Source organism: Chenopodium album, chromosome 27 (assembly GCF_948465745.1).
Source record: "Chenopodium album chromosome 27, dcCheAlbu1.1, whole genome shotgun sequence".
In the NCBI taxonomy this organism is placed as follows: Eukaryota; Viridiplantae; Streptophyta; class Magnoliopsida; order Caryophyllales; family Amaranthaceae; genus Chenopodium; species Chenopodium album.
Window position 1 is genome coordinate 530,668 of NC_137860.1, and position 14,171 is coordinate 544,838.

General features: G+C 36.9%; 2 protein-coding genes across 2 annotated transcripts; one reads left to right on the forward strand and one right to left on the reverse strand.

Annotated features, from left to right (window-relative positions):
* The first annotated feature begins 5,088 nt into the window (after positions 1–5,088).
* On the forward strand, positions 5,089–6,468 carry LOC145621042 (GEM-like protein 4). The gene is made up of 3 exons (XM_081675776.1): positions 5,089–5,404; positions 5,585–5,817; positions 5,961–6,468. The coding sequence occupies exons 1-3, from the start codon at positions 5,188–5,190 to the stop codon at positions 6,156–6,158; spliced, it is 648 nt and encodes a 215-aa protein (XP_081531902.1). The 5' UTR covers positions 5,089–5,187; the 3' UTR covers positions 6,159–6,468.
* A 3,744-nt stretch (positions 6,469–10,212) lies between these two features.
* Positions 10,213–12,862, reverse strand: LOC145620611 (uncharacterized). The gene is made up of 2 exons (XM_081675310.1): positions 12,272–12,862; positions 10,213–11,372 (listed from the first exon to the last, which is right to left on the reverse strand). The coding sequence occupies exons 1-2, from the start codon at positions 12,651–12,653 to the stop codon at positions 10,477–10,479; spliced, it is 1,278 nt and encodes a 425-aa protein (XP_081531436.1). The 5' UTR covers positions 12,654–12,862; the 3' UTR covers positions 10,213–10,476.
* Between the last annotated feature and the right edge of the window lie 1,309 nt (positions 12,863–14,171).

Here is a 14,171-nt window from a genome sequence, read left to right on the forward strand (position 1 = left end):
AGGTTGTAACGATGAATTGTTGTTGTTGTGGCGACAATGACGACAACGTTGAGGCAACAATATGGCGGGAGGTTTATGAACGCTTAGACTGTTTCGGAAATCTTCAAATAGAACTTGAGGGAGACCTTTTGTGAAAATATCAGCGATTTGATAGCGAGATGGAACATGTAATACACGGACTTGACCAACTTTTTCACGTACAAAGTAGATATCCATCTCGATATGTTTGGTTCGTTGATGTTGAACCGGGTTGCCGGAGAGATAAACAGCACTCACATTATCACAATACACAACCGTCGCTTTCTTGATAGGACAATGAAGTTTGAGGAGGAGGTTGCGCAACTAACAAGATTCCGCCACAACATTAGCAACACCGCGATATTCGGCCTCTGCGCTTGATTTAGATATGGTGGGTTGCCTTTTGGTAGACCATGAGATGAGGTTGTCACCCAAGTACACACAGTAGCCGGAGGTGGAGCGGCGGGTATCGGGGCAGCCCCCCCAATCCGCGTCAGTGTATGAGATGAGGCCGGAGATGGAAGAGGGATAGAGATGCAGACCGAAATCCAAAGTGCCTTGGAGGTACCGAAGAATGCGACGCACAGCATGCATGTGCTCCTGTCGCGGGTCGTGCATGTATAGACATATTTGTTGAACAACATATGAGATATCCGGGCGAGTGAACGTGAAGTATTGCAAGACCCCGGCAAGACTACGTTAAAGATTAGCATCATTGACAGGTAGGCCGGAGGTGGAGCTTAACTTGGCCTTAGTGTCGACGGGGGTGGCTGAGGATGCAAGAGGACATGTTTGCACGGGCTATTATATCTGCAGCATATGATTTTTGAGAGAGAAAAAGACCACCCTTGTGCCGAGTAACTGAGATGCCGAGAAAGGAGCTCAAGGGGCCGAGGTCGGTCATTGCAAATTCCGAACTTAGACGAGCCATGATGGAGAGACGGAGATCATTTGATGAGGAAGTAAGACCTATGTCGTCGACATATAGAAGAATGTAGGCAACATCTTTACCATGAGAGTAGATGAAGAGTGAATAATCTGATTTACTGTGAGAAGAGCCGATGATGGCCACAAATGAGGCAAAACGATGATAACAAGCCCTAGGCGCTTGTTTAAGTCCATATAGCGCCTTGTTGAGAACACAAACATGGTCCGGTTGATTTTTGTCACGGCCTCGGTGGTTGATGCATATAGACAGTTTCGGCAATATCTCCATTTAAGAAAGAATTCTTGACATCCATTTGATGAATAGACCAAGATTTAGAAAGAGCAGTGCTAAGAACCGTGCGGATGGTAGCTGGTTTGATAACCGGACTAAAAGTCTCGTCGCAATCAATCCCAACCTATTGATTCCTGCCATTAACCACAAGACGGGCATTGTGCCTCTCAAAAATACCATTAGCATTCTTTTTATGTTTGAAAAGCTACATACAAGGAATAACATTCACATTAGGAGAACGGGGCACCAACTCCCACGTCTTAGTTTTAATAAGAGCATTGTATTCATCGAACATGGCATTTTTCCAATTCGGATCTGATAGAGCGGCAATGGGATTTTTGGGTAAGGGAGAGGGAGTGGACTGGCAATGTAGATCAAAGATAGGGTTGGGCTTAAATATCCCATGGGAACTCCTAGTTTGGACTGACAAAGGAGGAGGAGGAGGCCTACGTGGCTGCTGGCCCAAAAGAGGGGGGGCGACAATAGTGACCATTGGGGTGGGTTGGGCCTGCTGGAGTACTAATATGGGAAGTAGGAGAGAATAGTGGAGTATGTTGGGCTTCTGTAGTAGGAGAGCCAGTAGAATTTAGAGGAGAGTGAGTTAGATTGGGCCGAATAGGAGTAGGGCCCAGTTGTTGAGTAGTTTGGGCTGGAGTGGTGTGATCCGTAGGAAAAGGAGGGAGAGCGCGGGCTGAAGTGTGCTGGCCCGTAGGGGAAATAGTAGTGGTGTGGGCTGGAGTGTGCTGGGCCGGAGGGGATAAGGGAAGAGTAGGAGAGTGGGCCTCTGTAGCCAGGCTTGTAGGATGAAAAAGTTGATGGACTAAGCTAGGGTGTAACTGTGTAAGCCATCAGTAAGAAAATCATAATCAGTAGGTGTTGGAGCGTTGATTTTGGCAAAGGGAAATTGATTTTCATCGAAAATCACATGACGAGAGATGAGAATTTTCCGAGTAGACAAGTCATATCATTTATACCCACGATGATTGGAAGGGTAACCTAAGAAAACACAAGGGGTAGGCCGGGATTGGAGTTTATTTGTTGAGGTAGACGGAAGAAGAGGGTAACAAAGGCACCGAACACCTTTAATTAGATAGAGTACGAGGGATCTTGTTGGTATAGAATATGGAGGTAGTGGTTAGTCATTATTGACTTCGTCTAAAATCTCAGAATCTATGCTGATTATAAATCTCCTTTTTCTTGGCTATTTAAGTAATTATGTGACACTACTCTCCAAAGCATATACTACTACCTCTGTGTTTTTTAGTTGATACCTAGCTCTCTGTTATCACTCTTGCCTACACCTGTACACTAGAGATGGAAATGGATCGGGTTCGGGGCGGGTGGATCATCACCCGCATCCATCACCCGCCTCCATCCACCCCACCCGATCCATCCACCACCCGCTAAAATTTTCACCCGAATCCATCCATCCATCACCCACGGGTGAAACGGATGGTTCGGGTGATAATCGGATGTATAATATAAGCAACAAATTAACAAAAACGCTGCAGCAAATTCGTGACAAAAAGGCAAAAATATGTGAAAATATATTATTCATATCATATATATCAACCCTAATAACAAGCAGAAAATTCGAATTACAACAAGTCAACAACATGTACTCCATATAATTTATTTCGAATGAACAAAACCCTAAAATTAAAAAATTCGTATATAATTAAATTTAACTAGTGAACAAACAAAATTCGTGAGACGCCCTTTTTATTCCTTGTTGGTTGCTGGTAGGGATGGCAACGGGTCAGATCTGGACCGGGTCCGGATGGACCCAGATCCAGATCCGTTTTTGTATCTAGGATCCAGATCCGACCCGGATCCGTCGGGTCTGGAAAATGAAGACCCGGATCCAGATCCGACGGGTCCACGGATCCGGGTCCAAAACGGGTCCAATATATTTTGCCTAATTTTTTGCAATAAATGTAATGTTTGGGTCAAAAAATTTATTTTAAACTTTCGTTGGGGGTTATTAATTTCAACCTTAATTAATGTTATACACCTAATCTAAAAACACAAAGTAACTAATTTATACACTTATTTTTTGTAATAAAAATTATAAACAACGGAAAAAGTACAATACTACATTTACGATGATATATTCAATATGAGCATTTTAAATAAAGAAACAAACAATTTTTTTTTTTAAAAATATGTAAAATAAAAAACGGGTAAACGGATCTGGATCCGGGTCTGGGGCCAGACCCGGATCCAGATCCGTTTTTGTCAGCAGGACCCGGATCCGTCGGGTCCAAAATTTAAAGACCCAGATCCGTGAAAAACGGATCTGGATCCACGGATCCGGGTCGGGTCCAGATCCATTGCCATCCCTACTTGCTGGAGTTGGAGAGTTGGAGTTAATGCAGTTTTCCTTGTTGCAGCGGCGCCATCGTGAGGCAGAGACAGGCAAGAGGGAGAGAATTAAGAGGGAGAGAGTTAAGAGAGAGAGAGAGCTGTGGTGTTTTTTTCTTTTAGAAACTTTAGGGTTTAGGATATTAGGGATGGAATTATAATACTGACTTAGCTTCACTTGGGCCTAGCCCATTATACAGAATTTCAGAAATTGTAAAAAAGTGTAGTGTTTTAGAAATTTCGGGTGATGGGTCGGGTTAACGGGTCAAGTGACGGGTGAAAATTCTCCACCCGAATCCGATCCATCACCCGCATCCGTTAATCCATCACCCGCTATCATCCGTTTAAGCCGGGTTTTTCATCCGTCCAATAAGACGGGTGGAGTGGGTCAGCGGGTGATCCACTGGATATTTCCATCTTTACTGTACACTGGTCTTCAATTTTGTAAAATCATAAGAAGTGAATTTTATTAAAAATTACATTGATATGATGCAAACAAGATTAAATAATGCAAAACTCAAAGTGTCCATATTAAAAAATAAAAATAAAAAAAATAAAAAAAAATAAAAAAAAAATTATGTTGCTAAAGATGGTGTTTTAATCTGTTACAAACTTATTATTACTCTGTTAATATTTTTAGATTTCAGATGAAGTATCACTTTGAAATCAAACGGAGCCCACATGACGTCATGTGGTGGAGAAGGTGGTAACTTTTGATGTTTTTGAAAATAGAATGCGGTAATTTTCAAAAAAAAAAAAAAAAAAAAAATACAAGGTGGTAATTGCTAAAATGGATCCGGACATAGTAAAAGGTGGTAATTGTCAAAATTTTCCGACATATATAATCAACTTATTAGTTGAAGAACCCTATCCATATATGTCGGCCGATCCCCCATGTTATTGCCAAAGTATCTAAACAATGAAATTAAGTACTTTATAGTTGAATTTTACACACCTATAAGCTAGCTAGCTAGTACACAAGTAGATAAGGTTAATGCAAGCAGTAATGAACAATGTATCTTTAGAAAACCACTTGCCGTTGTATAGTGTTCAAAAGTTAGCTACCATCACAAAGTTCGTTTGCCAACTCAAAAGCTTCTAACTCTTATTAACCATCAACAATCATTCACAAACCTTGACCCCACTTTTCCTAATTTAATTCACACTATTTGTTAATTACCCTAGAAAAATAATAATAGATTATATTTTGTAATAAAATGTTACTTGATTTTGGACTCATTATTTCTATCTTCTAAAAGTATAAAAAAGAATGGATTAGATTTGTTCCTCATCACTTTTGAAAAGCTAATAAAATATGCATGAATTCATCAACTTACTCACCAAGAAATAAATCTTTTTCTGATGGCCCTTAATTTTACTTTTTTGATGATCCATGCATGACTCATTCTAAAAGCTTCTACAATATATTTCACCTTCTATATATACCTCTTCATAACAAACTATATTCCCAACACCAACCACCAAAATCATTATTCTCTTTCATTCTCTAATATAATTTGCTCCATCTTATTAGTTAATTAAGAGGTGATCGATTGTGTAATTGATAATATAGTTTCTAAGGGAAAATGAATGTTTCCGAGGCATTTAAATCAAGGAGTTTGAAGAGCATGATCGGAGATCATCTCCTTCGAAATGGGTTATCAACAATAAGTTATGATCAAACTAGGAAAACATCCACCATCAAACTATTGCCTGGACCTTCATCCGGCAAAGTCGATGGACCTTTGGTTGTTTCAAAACAACGTAGAGTGGAATCAGTTTTTAACACGATGAATAAACTTGGTACGTATAGTATGTATATTATGTTATAACGAGCTAAGTAAGATAAAAACCATACATATCTCATTTGCCTGGCCACAATCTTCTAATGCTTTGGTTTCTCTACATCGATCTTAAATTAATAAATAATTAATAATGTAATTTGAACTAGTAATAACTTGATTGTTTTTTCAAACGATGCAGTGAAAGGAAAATTGAGCTTTGTTGGAGGAGTCGACAGAGTATTTAAACGAATATTTAGTGTGCGAGAGGGTGAGAAGTTATTAAGGGCTTCACATTGCAGCTTGTACACCACCGCAGGTCCCATAGCCGGCCGCCTATTCATCTCAACGGAGAAACTCGCCTTCTGCAGTGATCGGCCAATCGCAAAAGTCTCCTCCACCACCACCGGAGAGCCTCTTAGGTTCCATTACAAGGTAATTTATTTAATTATCTTGTCCTACAAAATTTTATACATACGTACACATGCACTGCACTACATCATTTTCAAAGTTGAGTAACAAATTTTGAGTGTCAAATTAATCAAATTTTAACGTGGAATTTTCTTATACATATGCAGATTGTAATACCATTAAGGAAAATTCAAAGATTGAATCAAAATGAAAGCACGAAAAAGCCGTCACAAAAGTATCTACAAGTTGTAACCTCGGATGAGTTTGAGTTTTGGTTCATGGGATTCCGATCATACAACAAAACTTTCAAATGCCTACAACAAGTATGCAGTCTACCAAAGCTTAACTTATTGACCTCGAGTTAATTTGTTAATGGCGCGTTTGACTAATTAATCGAAGTGTTGGACTAATTAATCTATCAAGTGTTGGACTAATTAAAGTAGATCAAGTTATTTGTTGTATGTAAATATGTAGAGTTATGTGTGGTTAGTTTATTTAAATTTTGTAATTCTACCTCTATAGCTAGGAAGGAAAGAGATTGCATTGTACTTTGTTTAGTTTATCCATTATTGTTGCATTGTATTCTTTGTAGTAATTGATCAATGGATTACTTGCTAGCTAAGATTTGTAACTTTTATCGAAAATAATTAATAAAACCATATTTTATTTTCTTGAGCCTATAATGAATGCAGTAAATGAAGACTGCAGTAATCCTCTTCATGTTTGTTTATTTAAACCATATCCTATCCTTTCATAAGTTGTAGCTAGGGAAAAAAGAATGTATAAATGTGTATTATCATTTTTATAAAGTGTACCTCATATACATACTAATGGAACGTGCTCTTACTTAAAAGGAATTTTTATTTCTTTATTCTTTCTATGTAGGATTTGAATAATTGAATTGTCTATCGTAAAAATAAGCAAGGTTTTCATGTATGTTTATATGATAAAAAGCAATTTGTTTTCACTATAATAAACAATGTTATACAGTTATACAGCTAGAGTAGTACTAATACATGGAAGTTGGAACGTATAATTAGAATTTCTTCATATATAATCATCAATTTCACCGATAACTTTCATAAATTTTCTCGCAATAACAAAAAGGTGCTGAATAAAGAATAACGTAGAAAATAAATTCTTTTATAGTTGTATGTATTAATCTCTATATATGATCAAAGCCCAAGTTGTCACATGAAGCTAACTTTCATAACTACTACAAGCTATGGCCTTCATCCCATGTTGTGCCTTGGTTAGTGTAGAACCAAGAGTAAAGTTTACACTTTAACCCTCCTAAACCATAAATTTTAAAAGGCGGTCAAGGTACAACTTGAGCATATACACGCTCTTGTGTTGTGCTTTTGTGCCTTAATTAAAACGTGTAATGAATTTCAAAGAAAAACACAACCCAACACGGTACGAACCACAACCCAACAAATAAATGTGTGGTAATGCTCTAAATCAAAGAGTCTCTGTACGGTTTGAAGGATCACCCGCGCCATGGCTGAGCTGCACACGTTGATAGGCTTATTGATTGCCTTACAATGACATTCAATTTCAATTAGTCTATACTACAAATGTGTTCATAATCCATACTCGTACTTACTTAAGACACACCCAATTAAGATCAAATAATTAAAGTGATCTGACCAAATCCAGCTTAATTATTAGCTTGCTTTTTGGGTAAAAAGAGAGATAAATGCTGTCTATTTGAGTTAGCTGTACATTGGACAAACATAATCAGTGTCTAAATGGCTGCAATATACAAGTAATACACAAACATTGATATTCATTGGGTGAGTTTAAAGTTGTTTCCTTAGCCTGATTTATCCCAAACAATCTGTACTCCAACATTATACATCACTGTACTTATGCTTACAAACACCCATTAACTCGTACTTATCTTTCATACAAGTTTAAACCAATCGCGACACTCAAATTATGTTTCAATTGTCACAATAAAATAAATAAAAGGGAGTGTTGATCAAAAAGCATACATGTTTAGACTTCTCTTTTTCATTCTTCTCTTCTTTTTTCTTGTCAATTGATTGAAAAGCATAAAAAGATCGAACTAAAGAGCAGAAAAAGAAGGATATACAATATGAATACGTGAGTGAGCTAAGAAATTTTAAGTGAAAGTATGCTTAAGATAAAAAGGGATCGGAAAAGAGGAAAAGGACATAACTAAATGCAAATTAAGCTGTTGCTCACAACTAATAATAGTATACACTTACATGATTGTTGTTAAAAGTAATCAAATCTTTCTTTAGCATTTTACACCCCCTCGATCTAAAGAGAGGTCAACACAATCGAATTGGTCTAATGACCAAAAACTATAAAGTTATAATCGTCCTAAGGGTCGTATATATGATGTTGTGAATTATTATTCCAAGAGTTGTTAGTTACTTAATAAAATTTCAGGTTGATGATTGTGCAATTTAAATGTAATTTTTCACCAACTAGTATTATTTAATTTTCACTTATAGTTTAAGGGTTGCATATATCATTTTCCTATAATTTTATGAAGAAGTATCAGCTTCTTCAATTGGCTAATGAATCTATTGCAAGCTTTCCAATTACCACCTTGACTATTGGGCCTTTTTACCCTCTAGTTTTTGGGGTTTGTTGTTTATCTTTCATTCCCAAATTATATACGAAGTAACATTTAACATTTGAAAAAAGGGCGCAAATGCTTCTCTCCTTGCCCAAAAAGGCACTGAATACTACTAACTTACTAAGTTATAGTTCACTCATTTACCATTGTAATTTGTAAATAGAGTTGTCAAAACGGGTGTGCCGATCTGGTCAATTTCAGGTTTGAACATAATGTTTCTGATCATATCGAATTTGGTCATGCTAATCGCTAGTTCAATGTGTATGTTCAAATCAAATGTAGCTTATAGTCACTTCAAATTTGGTCAGCCAGATATAAATTCATATATTTATAGGGGTTGTCCATAAATGAGTATGACATAAGCCCATGAAGTTCCCTTTAAATAAAAATAAATTGCTGTGATTGAACGAATGAAGTCCACGTGTCAAATGTAACACGTATAACTACATGTGTCATTAACAGGAAACCCAAGCAAACAGAATTTGTCTACTTAGTAATGTTTAGTTTGAAGTTTTGAACATATCCTTGTTCTAGTTTTAGTCCAAACAGACCAAAATCTGAAGAAGATATGACAAGCTGCATTTCTTCATCACCTTTGTTTAATCTTTTGAAGAAATCTTTACCACTTTATGCCCCTAACAAATTAATCATGACTCCTCATTCTCCTTACAATCACTTTACCATTACTCCAAGGCCTTTAGCCGTCACGACCATGTCCACGACCACGACCATGTCCATGTCCACGACACCACCTGAGTTCCCTACGAGGCGTACTCAAGAGGTTAACCTGCCTACACCGGTTGAGATGCCTCCAACCCCGTCAAACCCCAACGAGTTCATCATTGCACCTGAACCAGAGATTAAACCGCATATACCAACGCCTGATCCCACACCGAATCCACCGGGACCAGAGATTCCGCACACGCCCACTCCCTCCCCTCCTGGACCTGATATATTCCCACCGCCGGAGGTTCCACCTCGTCAGCCACCTGATGTTGTTCCGCCTAACGTACCGGAAATAGACCCACCTCCATCAACACCAACGCCTGATATAATCCCACCTACAGGTCCTATGGTTGTATTCTAATATACTCTCTAGTTTAGTTAGGACTGTAAGTTTAAAGTTTTTGTAATCTTGTTTAGTTGTTGCCATCTTTACTTCCATAATACAAAGATAACATAAATACTACCTCTATTTCATATTATTTGCAACGATTTGACATAAAATAGAGAGAAAAAATGTCTAATAGTTGCAAATAAAATGGAACAGAGGTAGTAAATAATGTTCAAAACGTTTCTGTTTATAGCAATACATGACTGTTGTTACAGTAATCAAGTACGAGTACTATTAATCAGGGCTTGAGCAATGTAGAACTCTATATTAGTCCATACACGATATAGACAGAGTAATATTCCAAATAGTAACAAGTAGTACTCTAATCAAATGATCGTTCAGTTCGGGTCATATTCCAGTGATGCCTTTACTGGTCATTTCAAGTTAATTTCTTAACAGGTCAAAATCCTATTATGAGATTTCATATACAAGCACGATTCACGTTCGGAAATAGACGATGAGAAATGATCGTCTAACAGGTACTCCTAGAGGAGAGAGTAGGCTACTAAAGACAAGTAAACAACTATGGCTCCGTTTGGTTCAACGAAAAATATCGTTTTTTTTCAGGTCAGAATCCATTTAGTTTGGGACTGTCCACATTGACAGATAAATGCCAGGCAAAACGATGGACGACTCAGAAATGTGTTATAATATATCTATACAAGATCCAACCCTAAATTACAAGAGTACATCACAGATTTATCATAATTATTGCCATGAAGTCCAACAAACAATGCTACAAAGATACTATAGTACATTTTCTACACCAAATTATACACAGAATTCTGCAGCAGAAAAAATAACTATAGAAACAAGATAACAGGATGCACGCCACCAACACCCACTACGGTACGAAAGGGAAAAGGATAGCATAACCCTTACCTTTTATTCCACATGCCAAAACACGAACAAGGATGCACATCTATGTATGTCAAGCCCGAAGACTATAACATGCTCAAACCAACACGTCTGGTTCTGTTAGGCTTCCATTAAAATTCACTTTACAGGTTTCGGGAATCTGAAGTCCAGCCTCATCAAGACCAGCTTTTGTAATGTGTGGGCATGAAGAAACATCAAGGTATGTTAAGAGTTTGCAGGAATCTAGAATTATGGCTAGTGCAGACACCGTGATCTTTGAACAATTACCGATCTTCAAGACCTTCAGATTTGCTGCATGGCCATCCCCTCTGCCTAATCCACTGAAAGCACCATCGGTTACCTCTTCGCAACACCTCACATCCAGTCCCTCAAGATTCTTGCAATTCATTAGAATGCAGTTCACTGAAGAATCAGTGATGCTTAAACACCAATCCATCCGCAAATTCTTAAGGCTGTAATTACAAGAGAGCGCCAAGGACTTAATAGACTTGTCAGTTATATCCCGGCAACCACCAATAATTAGAGTCTCTATACTCTTGCAAACCTTAGCCAAATTGGAGATAGCATCATCTCCAACTTTATAGCAATCCCATACCTTGAGAGTCCTTAGAGAGGAATAACAGGCTTCAGAGACACTAGATATCCCAGCATCTCCTACATTGGTGCACTTGTTCAGATCTAAATACTTGAGTTGTCTACATCCACTGGCAAGTACGGTAAGTCCAGAGTCAGTTATGCGCATGCACCCTTGCAGGACCAACTCTTCTAAATTACTACAATGTTCAGACAGAGCTTTTAGTGTACTATCGGTAATGAATCTGCAGCCCTCAAGGCGCAAGAATCTTAGGTCATTACAGCCCTTAGCCACAGCAGACAATCCCTTGTCTGTCACTTTTTTGCAATGTGATAGATCTAGAGATTGCAAAGAATGAAGACTACTTCCTATTGCCACTAGTCCAGCATCCGTAATACCTGCAAATCATGTAGCAAACTTGCAATAAGAAATTCAGGAGAAAAATGCAGCTATTCTGCCATCGAAATTGAACCAAAAGATCATTTATGGACTTGCAGCTTCTTCAATCGGAGAGTATCCATAATAGTACAAAGAAGAAAGCAAATAGCATTAAAGTTTTGGGGAGTATGAAATCGATGATGTTAAAGGGTGATGTGGAAGAGAGAAATTTGGATGAATATAAGTTCCATCAACTGATTTAAGGTGAACTCTAAAACTTCAAAAGAGACCCAAAGGTGCTTTCAAAAACCAAACTGAAAATTTTTGTTCTTTCTTATTTAAGAACAAAAGAAAACTTGCTTATAATTGCACATCACTTCTCTTATTTTTGCTCATTCTTCATTACTCCAAAAACACGAACATGTCATTCAAAGATCAAAACCACTAGCTGATTAGCTAAACTCGCTTTCTCAAATCCAAAATGAACTAAATCAATAGGAATACTTTCAGTGAAAGCTTCACCTAAGAAACTTCCAATTATATACCAACAAACATAACACCAATTTATTTCCAATCTCAACATTCAACATTTAAGAGCTCATAAACAAGCTAGGACTATATAAAACCACATTGAACTCAATCCCAATTAACAACTGTCAAATTTTTCTCTTAATAAAACAAATTTCTCACAAAATTAAACAAATTTCCTCAAGACACCCCTTTTCAAGTTTTCAGCTACTACCTCTCCATTCAAATTCCAAACAGACAATTATCGAAATCACATAACACCAAAACCTGTCAATTTTCCACAGAAATTACAACAAGTTGAAATCTTTCACACAAACCCATATACAACTCAACACAAAACATCAAAATTTTCAATCTTTCACGCAAAAAACCCACCAACTAAAAAAATTACCTTTACAATTGCACAAATGGAGAATGCGCAAACTAGGGAACCCATCAGCAACAACAGAAAGATCAGAATCAGTGATCCCAAAAGACCGAGACAGAGACTGCGACAGATCGAGCTCAAGTAACCCAACAAACCGCGAACCCAAGCGACGAAGCATGTGGGGACCAGCGCGAGCACAGAGCTTCCTTCTCTCGGAGCTCTGAAGATGGAGCCATCTCTTGCACACTAATCCGAACACTTCTTTATCTTTAGTGCACTCTAATTTCGCAAGAATTGCTCTTAATTCATCGTCTCTTAGGGTTTCGTTAATGCACACTGTTGATTCGCCATTGTTGTTGGTGTAACGAGTTTCCCTCTCCTTTGACATTATCTCCACCATTGACATTGATTCTTCGATTAGGGTAGGGGAGAGAAAGGGGAATTAATTAGAAGAGGGGTGTTGATTAGGGTTTGATAAGCAAACCCTAATTTTTAATTTGATTGATCACAATTCCCTATTTCCCCTTTCTCAATTGAAATTGGAAAAATGATGGGTTGTTGAATGTTGATAGAGAGTGAGGAAGAGAGACGACAGAATATAACATACTCCAACTCCGAAGTCCTAACTCCAACTGAACTTGTTGGTTGTGCACATGACGTGCGTGTGACTCATCAACCCGGCATATTTTCGAGTATTGGCGGTTGGTATAGTGGTGATTGGGACTACACTTGATAAGGATGATCCGTGTTCGATTTCTCGCAGCAACAATAGGGAGGGAACTATAACCTAATCACTCAAAACTGATATCCGAATCCGAATCAGCCCAAAAGATGACGGGATGGAACCAAAAAAAAAAAAGTGTTTTTTACCTTAGATAGTTTAAAATTAGGACTCGTAATCTTCTATTTGGGAGATTATACATAACAACAGGTAGGGCATTTAGGGATACATTATTCTCATCAATAATAAAGCATTCTAAGATAACAAAGCACGAATATATTGATCACTTAATGTTAAGTTGTTAATGTGTCTATCATATACTTGGACGTATCTAAAAATACATTCGTCCACACTCATTATAGATTTATACAAACACATTGTAGATTTATTGTAGATTTATACAAACACATTGTAAATTTATACTTCATATAAGTGTTATATGTGCTGATGGCTCATCAAACAATGTAAACCTTCAATAGTGTGAGTTTCTAATTAAACAAACGCTTGCCTAGCCTATCCTAGCCAACTAATTGTTTTATTTATTTGATAAATTACTTTAATTTAACAAGTAGATGTAGATTAGTGTTAAATGAAATGACATAGATAAATGTAAAACAAAACCACTAATATTTGTGAGATTGCAACTGAAAAAAAAAATAATAAAAAAATAAAAAAAAAAAAGAAAGAAAGAAAAATAATAAAACAATTATGAATGAATATTTGTGAGATTGCAACTTTGCGTGACCAATATTTGTGGATCACATAATAACACTTTTATAAATTACAAGTAAGGAGGATATCAACCGATTAAGTCAATAATTGTCTATTTAATTCTTTTTTTTTTCCATATAGAATTTTTTTTAAATGAATAAGCCTAACTAAATTATACTCGTATCAAACATTGACAAACTTATCTCAAATTCATTCATACTAAAATCTACATTATATTGATGTTATATTCGTAGATATATATTGTAGGTTAAACCTTTAAATACTTTTTTTTTATCATTCTCGTGTTATTGTTGGGCCCAAATTATTGTCATCAATGATTTTATAAGTTGAAAACTTTTGAAAAATTAAATACAAAAAATATCATATAAATTTTTTATAAAATTAATAGAAAATGGTTGATGGCATCCAATCATTTATAGGTTTCATCCAAATATTTACAAGGAAACTAGAGCTGAAATTGTATTGTCCTTT